At 42.6% G+C, this 20,798-nt stretch overlaps 1 protein-coding gene across 1 annotated transcript in view; it reads right to left on the bottom strand.

The window, feature by feature from the left end:
* Window positions 1-20,798, bottom strand: part of FIG4 (FIG4 phosphoinositide 5-phosphatase) — a 124,587-nt gene that overhangs the window by 12,206 nt on the left and 91,583 nt on the right. Inside the window, exon 22 of the mRNA XM_019537892.1 lies at window positions 12,285-12,374. Within this exon, the coding sequence (XP_019393437.1) occupies window positions 12,285-12,374 (90 nt within the window). The remainder of the gene's footprint in view (window positions 1-12,284; window positions 12,375-20,798) is intronic.

Genomic DNA, 20,798 nt, shown 5'->3' with positions numbered 1-20,798 from the left:
GCCCGCAGGTCTGTCCTGTTTATTGGGGTTGCATTCACCACATTGGCTGCCCCTGCCCCAACCCCTGCCCCACTCCCTCCCTCACTGTGGGGGGTCTCGATCTGCACCCCCACACCCCTTCTCTCCCACAGACTTACTGGCAGGACACTGCTCTCTGCATTGCCCACCTATGTTCCTGGCTGCATGCATGCTGCAGCTGCGCACAAGCACACAGCATTTATCAGTAACAATATCACCTACACCGGCCAAAAAAAGCCTATTGCCAATAATGTTAATTCTCCTTTCATTGGTGCCAATCTGATATGCAACCAATATATCAGTGCACCTCTAAATATGGAAAAATAAGAATATAATCATTTAAGTCTTTTTTGTGCTACAGTTTTTGGCTAGGAACAGACATTGTACCTAATGTGCTTTAAAAACCTCAGAAAGTGCTTTACAGCTGTAACAGAACAGATATTCACAGCACAATTTGCTTTAAAAATAGTAGTTTGTGCTCTAACTTAACCCTAGATGGATTCTGTAAAACTGCTGCATCAAACACCTATGCCAGATCCCATCCAGGGTTAGCTTAGAGTGCAATTGCTACCATCCCAGGAGGGTTGCGCAGGTTGCTCCAGTCTTCGGCAGAGCTTGTTCGCTCTCCCCAAATGCTGGGCTAGCCTGGCCCCCTCAGCTGTCACTGACCTGAGCCAGTGACAGCCTTTAATCCCAGTCCCACCCACAGCCTGGGTGGCAGAGAAGGAGGATTGGGGAAGGTGGGTTTCTGACCCCACAGCTACCCTGGCCTTGCAGTATACCACAGCCCAGCCAGGGGGGTGCTGCAGGGGAAGGAGTTGGGGATCTCTTTCCCAGCACGGCTCTGGCCACTGCCAGAGTTGCCCCTCTCCACAGCCCTGCCCCTCTGCCAGCTGGCAACAGTCAGCAGTGGCTGGGGAAGAGTTGGGGAAGGGAAGCCTCCTCCATAGCTTGCTGGCTCAGTGGTGAGCCAGGCTGGGTCCATACTACATGGAGGCTCCCTTCCTCTTCTGCCTCCCCCCTCCCCACTGCAGTTCCCAGCACAGGAAAAAGCTGGAGTAGTCCTGTGCTGTATGCTTCCAGCTTTAGCTGCCAGGTTGCTCAAGCAGATGGGGATGGGTAAGTGGAGCCCCCCTGCCATGAAGTCCCCCCCACAGTTTGCTGGCTTGGAGCTCAGGGAGAGGGGTCAGGCTGGGTCTGCATGGCAGGAGGGCTCCATTTAGCCTCCAGAGCAACTTGGCAGCTGCAAAGCAGGGCTGCTTCAGCTTTTCGCCATGCTGGAAACTGTGGTCAAGGGAATGAAAGGAATCCCTTTGCAATGAGGGGCCCCTACAGCTTGCAGGCTCAGGGGTTGTGAGGGTCAGTCTGTGTTTGCAGGGCACAGGGGCTCCCCAACCCCAGTTCCTGGTACATCAAGACATGGGGCCGGAAAGCTCTGCTGTAGCTGCTGACTGCTGCTTTCAAGAGGCTGGGGCAAGGGGCAATGTAGCCCTCCCCCCCACAATCCTGCTGCAGGGACCTGGCTTGGTTCCCTCACCCCCAAAGGGCACTGCTAACAGGGGTCACAGCCAAGAACGGCCTGCTCCTGCAGCCTCCCAGGAGGCGTGAGGAAGTGCCCACCCACCTGCTGGCCTTGGCTAGGGTAGGCAGGCACTAAGTTCCCCCACTGAACCGTGCACATCTGTTCAGTCAGAATGTGCTCCAACTTATACCACTTTAAGTGAAGTGCTTCGACCAGGGGCTTTTTTGAATGTCTATACTTAGCCTTTGTTTTTACTTTTTAATCTAATCATTTTATGACATCACATAGGGATGAATGAGTTTCACTAATGTGTTCCGAATTTTATCAGGGAAAGAGAACACTTTCCAGTTTTCATCTCTCTTGCTCTCTCTCTTTTTCACTTCTATTTTTTTTTAACCAAATCCTACATGATATTTGATACAAAAGACTCTCTGCCACAGTATCAATCAACTCAGTAATTTATTTTGGAGGAATCTGAATGGAATAATATATGAATGTACCATGTTTACTCAAATCTAAGATGACCCTTAATTTAAGACAACTCCCCAATAATTAAATTCTATACATAGAAAATGTATACATTTGTTGAAATTTCCATGTATAAAATCTAATTACTGGAGGGTCATCTCTAATTCATCATGCCCACCACTGCAGGGGTGGGGTACAGACCGTGTGTGTGTGTGGGAGGGGGGAAGTGGTGTGGGGAGGCCAAACAGCTTGCCCCCTGCTTGTGCCTGACCTCCCTCTAGGCCCTCCCTCTCAGCCTCTGCTTCCCCCCTCTCCCCTCCCCATACCTTGCTCCGCATTGGCAGGATCCATCCCTGTTCTAACCTGGGACACTGAGCATGGCCCCAGCCTGAACCCATAGCAGCCATGCAGGCTTCACATAGCACAGACAGTCTGCTAGCACTGAACAAAAAGTAAGGTGGGGGGAGGGAAAGGGGCAGGCTGGGGAACAGAGGCTGCAAGAGGGGGAAGATGTTGCTGGGGGGGATGGTGGGGTACAACAGCAGTCAAGGTTGGGGGGGAAGGGGCAGCAGCAGCTGTGGCTATGGCTCCAACCTCAGACAGGAGCTAGGGCCCAAGCCACAGCAGCTGCCTGCCTACCACCCACATCTGATTTTAAGACAAGACTTGAGTAAATATGGTATATAACTTCTATGGAAGTTTACTAAAGTATCTGATATTTTACCCACCTTTACCAATGCAATGTCTTTCTAGACTCTTATGAAAGATTAAGACAGATTTCTAGAACGTGATGCCTAGTTAGCACCATGTTGTGATGCCTAAGTAGTTTAATTTTCAGAGACAATTCAGTTATGTGCTTACCTCTAAACTCAGAGTTTGAAAATTTGTCCTTTATGGTCTTACAGGGCTAATGTCATATACTGTAGTTACACCAAACTAACTTACCCAGTATTATTTTTAAATACCATAAAAGACCACACAACCTAGTGTTTTTGCTGTATATAACTGCTCCAAGTACAGTAGTAATTATTAACTAACAAGGCAAACAGTGAACAAATTTGATACCTCACTTATTGCTTTGCTTCTAAAGAGCTGACATTTCTCGAGCCTTAATGAGTCAACAGCCATTTCTCTTAGATGTGATGGCAACTATATAGCAAAGTGTTTCATTTTAAGCACTGAGCAAACTAAATTTCAATTTTCCACCTATCTTTATCAGCATGCTAAAAAGACATATTTGAATAACTGCAAGTTCATGCACGCCATTGCTGATTAATAACCCCACATTAAGTTCCAAAGGTTTGGACAATACTCATTTTTTCCAATTAGTAAAATGAGTAAAGGGCTTTCATTAAATAAGACAATTTGTGTGAAGAGCTAATCTATTAAATATGCTTAGTATTTTGCAATAGTGCCATGATGAATGAGAATACGTTATACACAACTTCACTGGTGAATTTCTCAGGAGATACCTGCTGCTCTATCACCCATCTATGAAAATAAAATTAAAGGATTATAACTGATGAGGTCATTGCAAAGGTGCCCTTGACACAGGAAACATACTGATTAGGAGTTGTCTGTCATAGTCATCTTCTTTTTATGGCGTTATGTCTTCACCAGGAATGACAATTCCTTTGGGAAATCTATAGTTAAGTATGGTCTCTGCTACGATCCACTGGACATAATGCTCAAAGCTGGAGAAACTGTCAGGACTGTGAGTAGAAATTATGACCTGAGGGGCAGTTTCCAAGGAGAAGTCTGTATGATGCACTACAGTTTAAAGAAACAAGGATCACTGAGCCATCAAAAAGCCACCATAAATGTTTCCATGTTGCCTGATTTTTCCAAAAACAAGAGTAGGACAAAAGTAAGAGACATGGTACCCTACTGCTCTGCTCATACCACAGGCAAAATCATCCAACCTACAAACTATTAATCTAAAAGTTCCTCGCAGAAACTAGTTAGCCTGGGCATTTACTGGAAGGAAAAAATGACTAACTCTTGATTTAGCTCTTGAAAAGACAGTTTCCCATGGAATTCTCCTTGCTTACAATCAGATGATTTTGAGTTTAGCCCAGGTACTATAGTTACTGAAGAGCCACCTGTGCAGGAGTTAAATTCATTTTTCTTCTATTCACTAGGTGTACAAGAATCAAGAGACCATTCAGATGATTCTCCTATCATAAATCCAACATTAAAAGTAAACATATTTCATCATTTTAAGAATATTTAGTCAATCTACTTCTTTTAACTCTTAACAACAGAAGAAAACTTAGCAACTGACAGGACTTTAACTGACCGAGAATTGACAAGTTCAATAATAATCACATCTTTAACGTAACCATGAAGCAGTAGTAATATGCCATGTTTACTCAGCAAACAAAAGTAGATTTTAATCTCTGCCCCTTCAAGAAATGAAGCATGGTACTAACCCATATACATTAAAAATAGGATGTGTGGAAGAAACAAGATGATCACTCTGAAAACTGAAGTAACATTTTTCAAGGTAATTAGGTTATTTCAATGAATTATATACACTCTGATGACTGTTTTTCATTGCTATATTTTAAGATGTAATGAAAACAAAATGTAATGAAAACAAGATTCACAGCTGAGTAGACTGAAGAACTTACGTGGCACCTAGCAATTTGTGTCTCCCATGACCGAGTGCCTCGAAAAAAGAAGGTTCCAAGGACAGCATGAGACCACAAATGCACAAGTTCTTTCCTTTTACTGTTTTCCTTAGAGATCAAAAATGTGTAGAGCTTCCCTATTACTTGTTTTATAATAGGGAAGTAAGATTAGTGAGGGAAGTAACAATAAGACTCCTGCCAAGATGGGGTCATTCAAACAAATTATTTCCTCATGATATAGTATGCCATCATGCTAATTCACTCCCCACAAAACATATATTACTTATTCCTGAGCATACCATACAGTAGTTAGAAAAAATATTTATTTGTAGGTCTTTGCTTGTAAATAAAGCAGTAACATCTGCAAAACAGATCCTTGTAGATGAAATAAGAAAAAGGAATGAATCACAACCATTTGATTTTAAAATAGCAACGATCTGATTTTGATTTTAGAATGGCAAGGTTCTTAACTGAGCTGTGCACAGGATGTACAGGATGGTTTCAACCACACAGCTGCTACAGCCTCTCTTCTATACTCCCTTTCTATCTACTTCTTGTTACTGCTCCCATGAACATAGGTTGGGTCGCACATTCCAGACCTATACAAAATAGTTCATATCAACAAGTCAAAGCACCTTCTCTTTCCCATCCCCAGGTTTCTATGGATTATGCAATGTCACTTATATAATAAGTTTATATATTTCAGTAAATGGTAGTTTGGCTTTGCTTTGTGGGAAGGCCTAATTGGAGTAGTAAATTTCAGAATTAGCTCTGAAAAATGACATTTTTGTCTTGAACTACCTCATCTGTTGCTTTGAGGACTGAGTTCCCAAAGCAAGTCACTGAACACGAGCCAGGTCTCTTTGGTATCATGTGCCTTACTCACTAAGGGGTTTGAAGCTATGGGACAGTGTGAAAGACAAACTGTGTAAAGAGGCCTAGAGTAATGCTCCCCTTGAGATTTACATCCTGACAATACGATTAAGTGATGCACAGCTCTCATGCAGGAATTCTGCCCAACAGAAAGTCTCTCTGACCTTAAATTTGATCTGGTGTTTCAGATAATATTCTGGTGTCCTAAAAACAGTTTACATAAATATGTACTGCAATTATTTTTCTCTTTTTTTTAAACTATAAATCTGGAAGCTGACATACTGACACCCTGATCCATTTAATTAGCTGTGTTCCTCACAGATCTCACAGCATGCCAAGCTACTTTTATTAAGTACTCTCAGTGTGCATAGAGCTGTAGTGCTCTCAGTGCGTTTAGCCTCCGCTTTTGTTCGTAAGAATAAAAAAAATGAAGATAGAGGTAAATGTACCTTAATTCTGCTTGTTGGTGCAATTTTTTCTACAACTAAATGCTAATTCATAGCTCTTAATAGGACTTAATTTTTTTAAGACAAGTCATACTTTCCTCTTAGTCATTTAAATATTTTTCATGCATTGTTCACAACTGCAAATGAAAAGCTACTCACCCTATTGTTATTGTGGTTCTTCAAAATATTCCACTTTGGATGCACAAATGCCCTTCAGGTGCAAGACTTGAAATACCATTTCAATACCAGTGCTCACTGGGACTGCACCTGCTCAGTTTAACCAGAACAGCATCTAGGTAACACAGGCCTCTAACAATATGAATGGGGTGGTGGGGGTGCGGGCAGATAAGAGAATATATGCAAAGATCCACAGTAACCACAGAATAAAAAAATCTTTTTTACCCGACACATTCTCATTTAACGGCATGATGGGACACACATGGCAGGACATGCAATTTTGGGATCAAAGAACAGGTCTTAATGCTCCCATTTCTACTTATCAGTGCAGAGACAGCCTGAAATCCCAGGCTCCCTCTGCACTGGCAAGTTGAAAGCTGGATGCCCACAGCCTAGTTGAACCTAAACAGTCCTAGGGACAGCTAATGATGGAGTGGAGCAGTTTTATTCAGAAGGCTCAGGTGCGCTCTGTGGGTGGTTGCTGTGTGCCCCCAGCCTCTGGGGGCACACAGCGTTCATGCTAGTAAGTTTTCCATTACTGAGTACATGCAGCTTTTAGCAGCAGTTTAATGATAGACAACGAAGTTTCCTTGTATGCGAATGTAAGACGAAGGACTTTTTTCTACTATGTTGATTGGGGGGGGTGGGACACATCATTATATTTAAGTAAACACAGTATTTATTTATTCTACTTTCCTCTGATATGCAAAACGATGGGCAAGTAAGAGTTTTAAGATGTCCTTCCTTAAATAGATTTACTTGCTTACCATTTGATTACTTTTGTCATGTTAGAAAGCTCCAGAGTAACAAACTTCCTTAATCTAGAGAAAGTAAAAACAGCATACATCTCTTTATTAGTACAGTTAGGAGTTGTGAAGTTCAACAATAAAGGCAGTAAAGTTTATATGATAAGGAAAATTTTGAGAACTTTCTTTTAAATTGCATCAACTGCTACAAAATGTTTCTTTTGATCATTAGAACATATTACCGTGATATGCACAAAACTTTATATTTAATAAAGTATTACTCTGAACACTGCAGCTATATTCAGTTACAAAATATTTGTTTTTGGAGTCATTACAATTCCTCAGCTTTGAAAAGACAATTTGTTTCATTTGTCCATAATATTTTTATATAATGGCATAATGAACAAACCTTTCAGCTTTTGTGCTTTCAAATCACTACTTCTGACAGAAGCAAAAAAGAAAATTGCATATTTGTATGCCTGTTTCTTTGAAGATATTATCTTGCAGGATTCTTATTCTTGGGATCTGTGTGTCAAGTTCCTTGATCTGGTTTTGGAACAGCTTTTGTACTTCAGCTTTTACTAATATGCTCGTAATTTTCTTAACTGAATTATATGGAATCTTTTTTTCTATACAATTCAGAAGCTATTTAGGAAGCTGCAAGGACTAAGGAAGTGGCAATTAATGGCAGCTAAATAATGGACAAGACTCTCTTTTTCCTTCTATTGCCTCATCAAGCAAAAAAGAATTACATATATCTCGTCGTGTTGTCTCAGGGCACAAGACCCTTCAAACACTATGAAGACAGTGTCTAACTATTTTGGTGGTTCCTTCTTTGTCCTTAGTGTACATGTCAAAACTTCTGTACAATTCAGGATGATTTGATTCTCTCATGAACAGAGGGGCAAATTGGATTAATAAGCTACTGACATAAGAACTGAATTACACAAGAAAGAAGATGCACACACAGAAAATACCCTAAAAGAACCTTACAGTATATAAAGAATACTTTTGCTAGTGAGAGATCAATCTTCAAACAGTAAAATACAATACAACTCCTAAATATAATAACACAATGGTGGACAAGTTTCTTGAAAGGACAGGCCTGTCTGAAGAACTACATTTAGTTATATATTAGAATTCCATAATGGTTAGGTTTAACTCTTTTACAATAGCTATTTTTTAGTTCAAATATTTTTGAGAGAGTGAGTTTTCAAAAGACAAATTTTAATTTGATCTTACATTTGTGTCTGCAAAACATTCCACTTGTAAACTGAAGGTAGATAACTCTCTCATCTTAGGCTGATCTTATTGCACTTGCCTTTCAAAACACTTAACACTCCAATATCCCAACCACTTCCAAATAAAACACACTATAGCATTTGGATGCAAGAAAACACCTGAGAACAGTTTTACTATGAAATATGTTAGAATTTCATTTTCTCTCTAGGAATACTGCATGGTCTACAAGATGTAAGCCTTGCTTTACTCAATTTGTCCTCTCTTGTCCTCAGTTACCTTTCTGCAATTACGGACTGTTTTTAAGAACTGCCGCTCTCTCTCAACCTGCTCCTTATCTAGCTAATTAGATCTGGGCCTTGGATAAGCTCTTAATAATTTTCTACTGTGTGCTCTAGGAGGTTAGCACTCCCTGAACAAAAGCTGCTCCTTCCTCAGACCAGCAATTCAACATTTAGTTTCCTTTTGGGAATCTACTGCCTCCTTCCAAAAGTAAAAAGCATGCTTTACAATAATGATTAGTTACAATTTTCCTCCAAAGAACAATCACAAACTATCCATATAGGATAATAACACGAGATATATTTTTTAATAAGAAATGTTTAATTTTCTCTGGTTTTCTTCATTCAAGATATATTCATGAAGAATTTGAACATACAAAATTTTACCTCATCTTGGGAGTGTTCAGATACTTGATATAACCAGCAGAGGAAAGGCAATCCTTGAGGTCCACTCTGCACTCCCCCCCCCCGGCCACATGCCCCCTTGCCACCTACGCCTTTGCCTGGCACCTCACTCCCTGTCTCTTCCTGCAGCCTGTCCCCCAACCCCTTGCCCCCTGTCTGTGCCTACTGGCCCCAACTCCCTGCCTTCCATCCTGCAGCCTGCCTCCCCACTTCCTGCTCCCCATCTACCCAGCGCCTGTGCCCATCACCCGCTGCCTGTCCCCCGACCCTTTGCCCATCCACCTCCCCCCTTACCTTCTGCTGCAGCTCTGCTCCTCCAGGGCAGTCAACAGTAGCACTGTCCTGGTGCAGCCCCAGCCCAGGGAAGAAGTGGCAGCAGCTCCCGACCAGACCAGATTGGGGCTGGAGGGAACAGAGCTGGAGTAGAAGGTAAGGGGAGGGGAAGGAAGGGAGAAGAAAGGAGCAGCAGGTGGTGGGGGGAAGACAGGCTGCAGTGGGGAGCAGTGTGCATGTGTGGGGGTAAGCACAGGTACAGCAGGCAGAGGGTGGCGAGGGGGCCAGACTGTAGGTCCCCCCTCCCCCAGCACTCTCCCCTGCACTCCCCAAGTCACATGCCCCCTCCCAGATCAAACAAGCCATTTTGCCCTGGGGACAAAGCCAGAGCTGAGCCTCTACCTGCCCCAGGTTTGAGTCCAAGGTAAGTGTCTGTCCCCCCTCCCACCTAAGGATGACTGGGGGGGAGCAGGAAATAAACCTCATCTCAAATTTAAGTAAATACAGTATAATTTGACTTAAGAAAGCCAATGTTTGAAAAATATTCTTAATGTCTCCCTAGGTGCTTTCATTCTCACTGTCAAATGTACAAAGGCATTATATTTCACTGAGGAATGGACTTCTAAAGAACATAAAAACAAGAAAATAAAAAAATCCAAAGATACACTATTTTGAAAAATCTCATGATTTTTATGCCAGCACTGCATTTGGGGAGATGGGCAGCTAACTCAATTTTTAATGCTTATGGCACCAATACTGCAATAGAACGGTTGTAGCTACTTTAATTTTTGACAAATGTCCTTATTTTCCAAATGTCATTTGCCATCTCAAATTTTATTAGGAGCAAATCTTACCATTTGCAACCACTGTACTTTTAATGAATAATATATTTTAAAGACTCGTTTCTATACACAAACCTGTACCTTTTTTTTTCTTTTGCAGGTCTGCTAGAATATATTAAATAAAATGCTTTCGTCAAGTTTTTTTTTACTCCCAACCTAAAAAAGTAGTTAAAGTGTACAACAATACCATGTCATGTCATGTATAACTACAAAATATAATGATGATTATGATAAAGTTATTTAATAAACTGACTGGTTTACTGATCACAACTACACTACCAGCATAAAATAAAACTGAATATAATTTGGACAAACAACTTCATATTAAAATCCTGCTGCCAGCAAGTAGGCTACTGCACAGTTTAGACACTTATATTCAAAAGCAAGCTCTGTTTTTTGACCTCAATATAAGAAAGGCTTTTCACTCGAGAGGTGCTGCATCCTATTTTACAAATGGGGCAAGTGAAATGGGTAGCACGACACTGCAAAATTTTACAATCAAGCTTCCAACATAATTCCAACATTAACTTTATAAGTAGGATTCCATATTTTTCCCATTGGTTTCTATTAATGTCTATGCCCGTCAAGGTATAACTTGTGAAGATTAACAACCTCTGACTATTTTCCTTATCCTATTATTTTCTTATAATACACAGAAAATGCAAGTTTGCTACACTGGGCCCACACTGGTTTAAGGTTACTACCTAATTATTGTCCTTAACCACAGGAAACCAAAAGACAGAGTAAACTAATAGAAAATCCCTTGCGCACAGGCCCAAAGATAGCTAGCACAATGGACCAGCACTGTAAAACAAAAGTACCTGGAAGTTATTCTCAGTAGCCATTTGCACTGTGAGTTAAAGGAGTTATGCATCAAACTAGAGGCAAATGATGAAGGGGTTCACAAGATGCGGGCAAGCAATGAGACAAGCTGGAAGGGCTTAATTTACTTTCAATTAGTAGCTTAAAATATTCAAACATTATAGTGAGTAGTAACACTAGATTTTCTTACCATAAAAAGAATATATTTGAAACAAATTTTCATTTGAAAACTAAATCACAGCCTTGGAAGGGCACATCTTGTTTTATTCTCATAATTTAAATAATTCCCTTTAACAGTGAAATGCAATGAGATTTTACTGACAGAAAAGGTATAAATGTGTTGCCTATTTCAGAGGAAAACAAACAGCTTGAGCATCTGATGGAGTATTTATATAGGTTGCCACTGTATTTAGTGTTTGAACCTTGTGTTCAGTAGGGCTGTGCGAAACAGCACCATTCCATTTCAACTTGCATTTCGACGGAACAGCGTTTTGTTTCAAATCAAAACTGCTGTTCCATTTTGTTTCGTCAAAACAGTTTCCCCCATAGGCTATAATGGGGAAGCTCAAAACAGCCTGTATCTTTGTCATTTCTGGTCTGATCTGCAGGAATGATAGTCCCTTCTGAGGGCATGAAGCCTGCCAAGTTTCAAGGAGATAGGTGCAGGGGTTTGGGGGAAATTGCACCTCAAAGTCTTGAAACCAAACTCATATTATGTGTATGTGTTAAGCCACAACAGGGTCAAAACTGCAGGCATGCTAGCCCTTGCTGAGGCCACAAAGCCTGCCAAGTTTCAAGGAGATAGGTGCAGGGGTTTGGGGGAAACTGCACCTCAAGCTGTGGACAAGCAAAACTTGTGGTATGGGTGACACTGTGTGTATGTTAAGGCGCAGCAGGGTAAAAACTGCAGGCATGCTAGCCCCTGCTGAGGCCACAAAACCTGCCAGCTTTCAAAGATAGGTGCAGGGGGAGTCTGGGTTCTAGGGCCCTGCACCTCTGGCTGCTGACAGGCAAAACAATGCTGCTTTTTATGCAGTTTTTCCGTCCCTCCCCCAGAGCACTGGAATTGGAAGGGACCTCAGGGAACGGTGACAGTCACTGGCCAGCTACACAGTCAATGAGAGCACCCCTTCCCCCCCTTCCCCCTCCCTCTCCTTACTTTAGTTTGCTTCCCTGCAGGCAAGCCCAGCTTGTGCTTCAAAACTCAAAATGTTTAAAACATTTCTAATGTTTCAACTTGCCTCGTTTTGTTTTGAGGCTGTTTTGAAGCTCTCTGTTTCGTTTCAATTTCCCGGTTTTGAGCCTGAAATGAGTCAAAACAGCGTCGAAACAAAACGGCTGGCAACATTTTGCACAGCCCTCATTTCAGTACAGGTAATGAAGGTAGAAGAATTACAAAATATTTGTGGCATTCAAGATGTTTTCATATTATAAATTTATCCAATGAGTTTTCAAGGATGATGTTAGACTCTGAGGAATTGAGTCAGATGAGGGACCCACAGAAAAAAAATAAGAATGACAAGAACAAGCAGTACTTACAGTTTTATAACCCCATCTAGGGAGTGTTTTGAACAAAGCTGATGGCTGATCATGTCTTGTTTATGCCGACTCTGTCCCAACTGAACAAACCTGTGAACAGCAGTGGACAGGAGGACAGAGTAAGAAAACTACTTATAATAACTTTAATGAGTCAATAAAAATGATGTGCAAAAAGTGAAGCTTTTGCTGAGTAATGGATCAATCTTGGCCTATTCTAAGGGGGAAAAAAGCATATGCTTAAAGCTTTAGGTAGGAGGACTCCTTTGCATTATCTACAACAGAGATGTTGAACTCAAAAATCAGTTGGCAAGACATTCCCTATCAGCATGCAGGAGTTAACAATGCAACCACTCACTTCTGCCACTGACTGCCACCAATTTTCATCATCATCAGTGGCTGAAAACAGCTAATTCAGCAGCAGGAAAGGGGGTAAGAGAGTACTTACTTTGTGTAGTGACTGAGCCAACACGGCATCTCTGGCAGCTGTGGCAAGAAGCCCTAAAAGCCAGATGACCCACCCCCATGGGCCAGATTTGGCTTGTAGACTGTAAGTTTGACTCCCCTCACCTAGAACAAGGTGTGTCCATTTGTAGGTGTTGCTTGCTATTTCACAGGCAGAGAAGGCAGGACTATCAGCAAAAGAAGATAGTTGGAATGATGTACTGCTTTCATAGTATGAGCTGCCTACTATCTATGTCCTGGAGAGGGAGAAAGAAGAGCACCTGCATCACTTCAGAAGAAGTCAGGTGGCATGGGAACTTTTGAAAAAATCCAGGAAGAGAGATGGTAAGTTGGCTTCAGTTGCATGCAATTAATGTGATCCCAAACTTAATTTCTCTCTTGACTGGCAGATCTCTAAAAAGCTGATAGCCCTATTCATCCGCTTCAACTCCATTTCCTCCTGATGGCAGATAGAATCATAGAAAATTAGGGCTGGAAGGGACCTCAGGGGGCCATCTAGTCCAACCCCCTGCTCAAAGCAGGACCATTCACAACTAAATCATTCTAGCCAGGGCTTTGTCAAGCTGGGCCTTAAAAACTTCCATGGATGGAGATTCCACCACCTCTCAGGCCTGTGGAGAAAGGGAGCCACATCACAGATCAAGCTGTCTGTCTTTCTCCTACTTAATTAATACTTTCAGAGTAGAAGATTCTTCCTGGTTCCCAAAACTTGTAAGAAGGAATTTAAGATAGAAACACATGCTGGGATCCCCCCTGGCAATGAATGAATGAATGAATGAATGAATGAATGAATGAAGTAAGCAAGTTGCTACACAGGGAAAGTGGAAAGGAACTCAAAGTAAATTTTATCATATATGACAGACTTGAGTTCTTTAGGCCATAGACAGACCTAAAGACACTTGCAAGTGCCTCTGAAGCACTACATTCAGTGAGAGTATAGATGTTCATAGTTGAAGAAGTGCTTCAGAAATGACCCTCAAAAGTGCTTCAAATGCACATCTGATGGTACACTTATGGTGCTTACACAAGTTACATTTCTTGTGCAATCGGGCCCTTGAAAGCCATGATGCAACATGTGCATGTGTGACATAACACAAGTGAGCGGCTGCAGAGTGCTTCTAAAATGGCCAATTGCGCAAAAATTAACCCTTGTCAAATCAAGTATTAAAGTGCTTTAAAGCAGAGCGCCTTAGGGAACTTATATTCCCTTGAGGGTTAATTTTTTCTCCTTTGTGGGGCTGGGCTGATACCCACACTGGCAACCATGATCATGATCATGTCTCTGGTGGGAGGCTGGACTAGATGACCTTTGAAGGTCTATTCCAGCCCTACTTTTCTATGACTCTATGGCCCCCTCTACATGTTACCTGTATCATGCAATTAACCAGGTTAATTTAGATCACTACATGTGCAAATTAACAACTGCACCACAACAAGTTTTATGAGCTATAAAGTTATTGCTGGAAAATACATAATAACTTGATAGCTGGTTTAATTTGCTTTAATTTGCACATGTAGCAGGGAATGCCCCTGAGACTGGGAACCCCATCAGTTGACCAGGCTCCCAGCTACAGCAGGGCACCAAGCACAGCCAGGGATAGGAGTCCCATAGCTAAGGGAACTCTGAGCCCTGGCAGTGCCAGACAGCTGCATACTCTGGGCCCTAGCAGTGCCCCACAGCTGCCAAGACACCATGTCCACAGCTGTGGGATGCTGGGTCCCAGCAATCACAGGGTGCAGCTGCGATCTCCCAGCTGTGGGGGTATATGGAGTGTGATCTGCCAGCCCAGGGAATGTACCAGATACTCACATGGCTGAGAGCACTGTCAGCTGAGGGGGCTCCAAGCTATGCAAACCTGCTCCCCCTACACCAGCAATAAGGTCACAATCCCACAATCATGCCTCCTGCCATGCATGTGTAGCATAGCAGGAAGTGTGATTGTGTGGATCGCATGTTAGATCCCATCATGCCTGCACATGTGGAGAGGCCCTATGATTAAGTCAGTTGACTCTCTCAGCAAAGCAACCCTTCCTGCACAGCAGGAATTAAAACAGGGTGGTTCTATACCTGTAAGAAAATCAGCTTCTCCTGTTAGGAAACACACTCGTTTTGGAGGGAAAAGGTATTTGTTGTATGCAAGAAGAATACAGTATGCTTCATCATGTACTTTTCCATTATATGAATACTTTTTTATGTGGCTTTAACTTTTTTTTCTGTTTTCAGGGTCCTATATACGCATGACTAACGCCAGGTCTTTACAAAAGAATATCATCTGTATACTTCTTTCCATTTCTCCAGTCCTATATACATAAGAAAATGTGCAGTCATCTAAACCAGAGCATGCTTTTAAAAAAACAAGCTGAAGACCTGTCTTTTTCCTTGCTTCTTACAATTTTGTTCTAGTTAAGGTTTCCAAAGAATTTTACGGTATAGTAGGAATGGGTAATAAGCCTGGTTCATTGGTATGGAGCCAGGCATGGAATATGAGTGCCTAGTGGGCTATTTTTGGTAAGCAGAACTGGCACTACAGGATGAACTGAACTAGATTAGTTAGTGAGGCATTAAAACTCAAGAGCATTGGTGAAATGGGGTCCAGAAAGGGTGGTCATTCCTCAAGGAAGCGATCCTATGGGCGCAGGAGACAATCCCATTGTGCATAAAAGGGGGAAAAGGCGCCAAAGAAGCACTCTTGGCTGAAAAGAGAAGTCCAGGAAAGCCTAAAGGCAAAATACAGGCTGTGGAAAGTACATTATACCTCTTTGGCTCACACTTGCAGGCCATCAGTTAGGAAGGCCAAAGCAAGATTAGAACTTAGGCTGGTGACAAAAATGAAGGACAACAAAAAGTCCTTCTTCAGATATATAAGGAGCAAAAGGAAGGTGCAGGGTAGCATAGGACCTCTACAGAACAAACTAGGGCAATTGGTGACAGAGAGGTGGGGACAAAGCTGAGCTTTTCAATTAGTTCTTTGCATCTATATTCCTAGACACAGACGAAGACAAATCTCCCAAACTGATCATAGACAGACACAGGAGCCCACCACCTGTTAGCACAGACTTAGTGAAGGGGCACTTGGATGGACTGGATGTGTTCAAATCAGCAGCCCAGATGAACTTCATACAAAGGTGCTGAAGGAACTGGCCAGTGTCATAGCAGAGGTGCTGGCACAGCTGTTTGAGCACTTGTGGTGCCCTGGTCAGGTCCCCAAGGATTGGGAAAGAGCCAGTGTGGTCCCTATTTTCAAGAAGGGGAGGAGGGAGGAACCACGAAACTACAGGCCAGTTAGTCTCACCTCTATCCTTGGGAAAACTCTGGGAAAAATCATTAAGGATCACGTTTGTGGGAGCCCAGCAGGGGAAATAATGCTTAAAGGAAATCAGCAAGGATTCACTGCAGGTAGATCCTACCTGACTAACCTTCTCTTTATGACCACATCACAAAATGCTTGGATGCAGGAGTCAAGGTAGATGTTATCTACCCAGACTTTAAGAAGGACTTTGATACAGTATCTCCTTCTGTTCTCATAAATAAAGTGATAGGCTGTGATGTAGATGATTACAAGGTCAGGTGGGTGGCAAATTGGCTTACGGGTCGCACCCAGAAAGTGGCCATGAACGGGTTGATATTGACCTGAAAAAGATGTGGGCAGTGGAGTCCCACAAGGCTCAGTCCTTGGATTGATGCTATTCAATGCCTTCATCAGTGACTTGGACAGGGTGCTTGACACATCCTTGTCCAAGTTCAAATTATGGGGAAAGGTAACACACCAGAGGGGGGATTCAGGTGGATCTGGACAGGTTGGAAAAATGGGAAGAATAAAATAGGATTCAGTTCAACAAAGGCAAGTGCAAAGTGCTGCACCTGGGTAAAAAGAACCACCAACACACTTATAGGCTGGGGGATGACCTTTTCAGCAGCACACAGTGGCGGAAAGGGATCTTGGAGTCATAGATGAACATAAGTCAATGTGATGAAGTGATCAACAAGGCTAACTGCACTTTATCATGTATTATCCGATGCATGACAAACAGGTCCAGGGAGGTGATGCTTCTCCTCTATGCAGCATTGGTCAGGCTGCGGTTGGAGTACTGAGTCCAGTTTTGGGCACCACACTTCAAGAGGGATGCAGAGAATCTTCTCGACAGTGTTCAGAGGAGGGCTACTCATATGGTCAGAGGCCTGCAGGCAAGGCCCTACGAGGAGAGACTGAGGGACACAGATCTCTTCAGCCTTTGCAAGAGAAGGCTGAGAGGTGATCTTGTGGCTACCTATAGAGGGACATGGAGAACCTGGAGAGGGTCCAGAGGAGGGCCACTCGTATGGTTGAGGGCCTCTGTGGCCAGCCCTATGAGAAGAGGCTGAGGGACCTGAATCTTTTCAGTCTCTGCAAGAGGAGACTGAGGGGGGATCTTGTGGCTGCCTACAACCTTATCAGGGGCCACCAGCAGGGACTTGTGGAAAGTCTGTTCACCAGGGCCCCCCTTGGAGTCACCAGGAACAATGGGCACAAGCTGAGGGAAGATAGGTTTAGGTTAGATATTAGGAAGAACTACTTCACTATAAGGGTGGCCGGAGCCTGGAATAGGCTTCCCAGAGAGGTAGTGCTCTCACCTTCCCTGGAAATGTTCAAGAGGAGACTGGATAGGCTCCTGGCTAGGGTCTTACGACCCCTCCCACCCGCAGTGCTCCTTCCTGCCCATGGCAGGGGGTTGGACTCGATGATCTGTCTAGGTCCCTTCTGACTCATTGATTGATTCTGTGATTCTAAAAATTCATCGGGGAGGGCAGCAGGGAATAGGAGATGCTCTATTTACTAGCACACCCCCTGGAGTAACTAGGAACAATGGCCACAAATTGACGGAGAGTAGATTTAGGTTGGACATTAGGTTGAACTTCTTCACAGTAAAGGTTGCCAGATTCTAGAATGGGCTTCCAAGGGAGGTGGTGCCCTCCCCTACCCTGGGGGGGCTTAGAGAGGAGACTGGACAAGCACCTAGCTAGGACTGTCTGACCCCAGAGCTCTTTCCTGCCCAGGGCAGGGGGTCAGACTCAATGACTTACTGAGGTCCCTTCCAACCCCAACATTTATGAATATATGAATAAAATGAGATGATAAAATAGCCTGCTGCATGCACATTTAGAAACATTGTTATGTCTAAATCAATTACGCAGAAAACTAAGAGAAATTTATTACAAAGTTTGGCTTTTTAGTTTTCAATTTTAATTCCAGTGCTGGAGACTACTATTGGAATGATGGAGAAAACAAACTGAAAAATAGATCAATGAAGAATAACTAAATGGGAACAAAGGCTTTTAGCTAATACGGTTATACAGCAACTGCAGTTTGACAAAAAACAGACATTCTGGATTTAAGAAAATAGTTTTGGTTGACTTTTGAATTATCCAATATTCTGTAGAAAACTGGCCATTTCTGCTATAAGTGATGACATTCTGGACCCAGTGACGTCAATAGCAAAAGATCCTTTGACTTCACCTGGCTCTTAATTTTGTTGTATGGCTCCATTCCATGATTAAAAGAAAAAAAAAACACAACCCAAAACTGGAGTGAATAGTAATTATTTTGTGAAAGAATTAATAGTTATTCTTAAATTATAGATATAACTATCTGCATGACCAGCATGACAAAAACATGAGGAAGGCCATTCTGAGTAGTCATTCCTCAAATCTGGAACACCCTCCCCATTGAGACCTGCCAGAGCCTGACTCTGGACATCTTGCAGTTCTTGGGACCTTCCTGCCTGGGTAGGGATTTAGCAAGCACAGCTAATCTGGGATATTTTTATGGCATTCTTGTTTTATATCCTATTTGCTTTTGAAAATTATTTTGTCACTTATTGTAAGCTATTCTGACTCTCTCTTTGGGAGGACAACCCATACATCTAAGAACCCAACTAACCAACCAACTAAACTAAACACTAATCAAGAGACTAGAGAGATAAGGAGCGTCATTGTATGTTTGGATCTTGCAAACTTCCCAGTATCAAAAGTGGGCAAAAGTTAAGAAGGTGTTAATTTACAGAACCGTTATGCTAACTGCTTATTAAAATACAAGTCAGAGTATAATAGATTATGCAAAGAAAATGTGATTCATTTTAAAGAATTGGGAACTTCAGGGCTCTTGATGAAGGCATGCCATTTTAACATAAGATAAAGAGGTGATCCTGGACAATTGACTTGGGAAATACTCCAATTTTCCAGGATGCTAAAATTAGCATCTATTTTATCAGTACAAAACACTCATTTCTTAAAATTCTTTTAGTTGGTTAGTATAAAATGGACCCTCATATGAACAGAAATGTATAATACATTAAATATTCCTGCCCAATTCAAAAATATTTCATTGAAACACAGGATAATAAAATTAACCTACCATTACATATTAGAAAGCAAAATAAATATTAACTACATTCAATTCGTGGCTTGTAGTAATTTGCTTGAAAAACATATATGTCTAAAATTTTTGTGAGGCGTAGATTTCTTATGCCTCATGTTTGTCAATTCTAAAGCTCAAACAGGTGTTTGAAATATTGATTTACTAGGCTAGCATAATTGATTTGCACACTTGGTATCTGCAAAAGCAACTGCTCTCTTGGCAACAGAAATACAAACCTTTCCAAAGCAGAAAAAAGTTTTAATTTGGTCCTTTAACTTTCCTGACTAATTTCTAATATTGCTTCCTTTTCTCCTGTTTTTCTTCACTATAATTTACTGAGACAAATATCCCAATTCAAAAAAACCACTTCAGTTCAGGACAATACTCTAGCATATGCTTAAATAGTCTCCTGAATAAACAGTCACATAAGTGCTTTCATGAAGTGGAGGCTACATTCCTTCTTAAAATGGTGACATATATAGTAGGCTATGCAGTAGCTACTTCACCGACTCATCATAAGGGTATCATAGTCATTTTGGGTTTCAATCATCTCTTGGTAACTTGCTTGAAGAAGTATTTCTATCATTTAAGCCACTGTTAATACTAGTTATTCTACTTTGTTCAATCTTCCTGCTGCTTCTGCTTGTAGTCCACATGCCAGTTTTAATAATCATTTATAGGTGTGCACTGATGAAGATTTTTTTGGCTGAAACTGATGGCCAATTTTTAACCAGCCGTATCAGCCAATACCAATCCAATTGCTGATATGTAGCCCCGCAGCTTGGAGACCAGCATCTGGCTAGTAAATCTGTGGGGGAAAGGGGCTTGGGGGAGAGGACAGATGTAGGCCCCTATGGTGAAGGAGGGAATGGGGCTGGGGCAGGGGCAGGCACTTCCCAGCTGGGGTGGGGGACAGGGCACAGGCAGCTCATCCAGGGGGCATGGAAGGGGGAGCAGCTCCTCGCCACTGCGTGCACCCCCAGGGGAGGCATGTCCCCCAGATTTGTGCATGGAGGGAGGGTGGGTGCTCACTGTGGGCCTGGGGCCGGAGACTGGGTCAGGGCTGCGCTTGGGGCAGGCAGGGTGAACAGCAGTGGTGCTGGTAAGGGTGGCTACAGGGTGGGCTACAGCCACCCGCAAATTTTTTGTAGCACCCCATAGCTACCCTTAGGTCTGCACAGTGGCTAGGAGCTGCCACCCCTACCCCACCACACCCCCCCAGACAAGCCACCCCTGGCTCTGTCCCACACTCCACACTGCCCCAACTGGACAGCACCTGTCCCTGCCCCAGCCCCACTCCCTTCCTCGCTATGGGGGCCTCAATCTCCACCTCCCTCTAATGCCCCTTCCTCCCCCAGACATACTGGCTGGATGCTGGTCTCCAAGCTGCCAGGCTGCATTCCCGGCTACATGCATAGATGTGGCATTTAATCAGTGACATTATCAGTTACACTGGTCAAAATCTGATATATCGTTGCACCTCTAACTATCTATCTCAGGTCTCACTGTGAAAACCAACAATTTTGTACTTCAAGAATGTTACCTCTTCCAAGTTAAAACTACAGACGTAACTTAAGGATGATCTGAAATTTAGCCAAAAATCTAGATTTTGAAGAAAACATCTCAGTTTTCGGTAATCGGTAAGAAAGCCATCTTC

The sequence above is a fragment of the Crocodylus porosus genome, unplaced genomic scaffold, assembly GCF_001723895.1.
Source record: "Crocodylus porosus isolate Cpor-Errol unplaced genomic scaffold, CroPor_comp1, whole genome shotgun sequence".
Lineage (NCBI taxonomy): Eukaryota > Metazoa > Chordata > Crocodylia > Crocodylidae > Crocodylus > Crocodylus porosus.
Note: the sequence above shows the minus strand (reverse complement) of the source record. Positions and strands in the feature narration are given on the sequence as shown.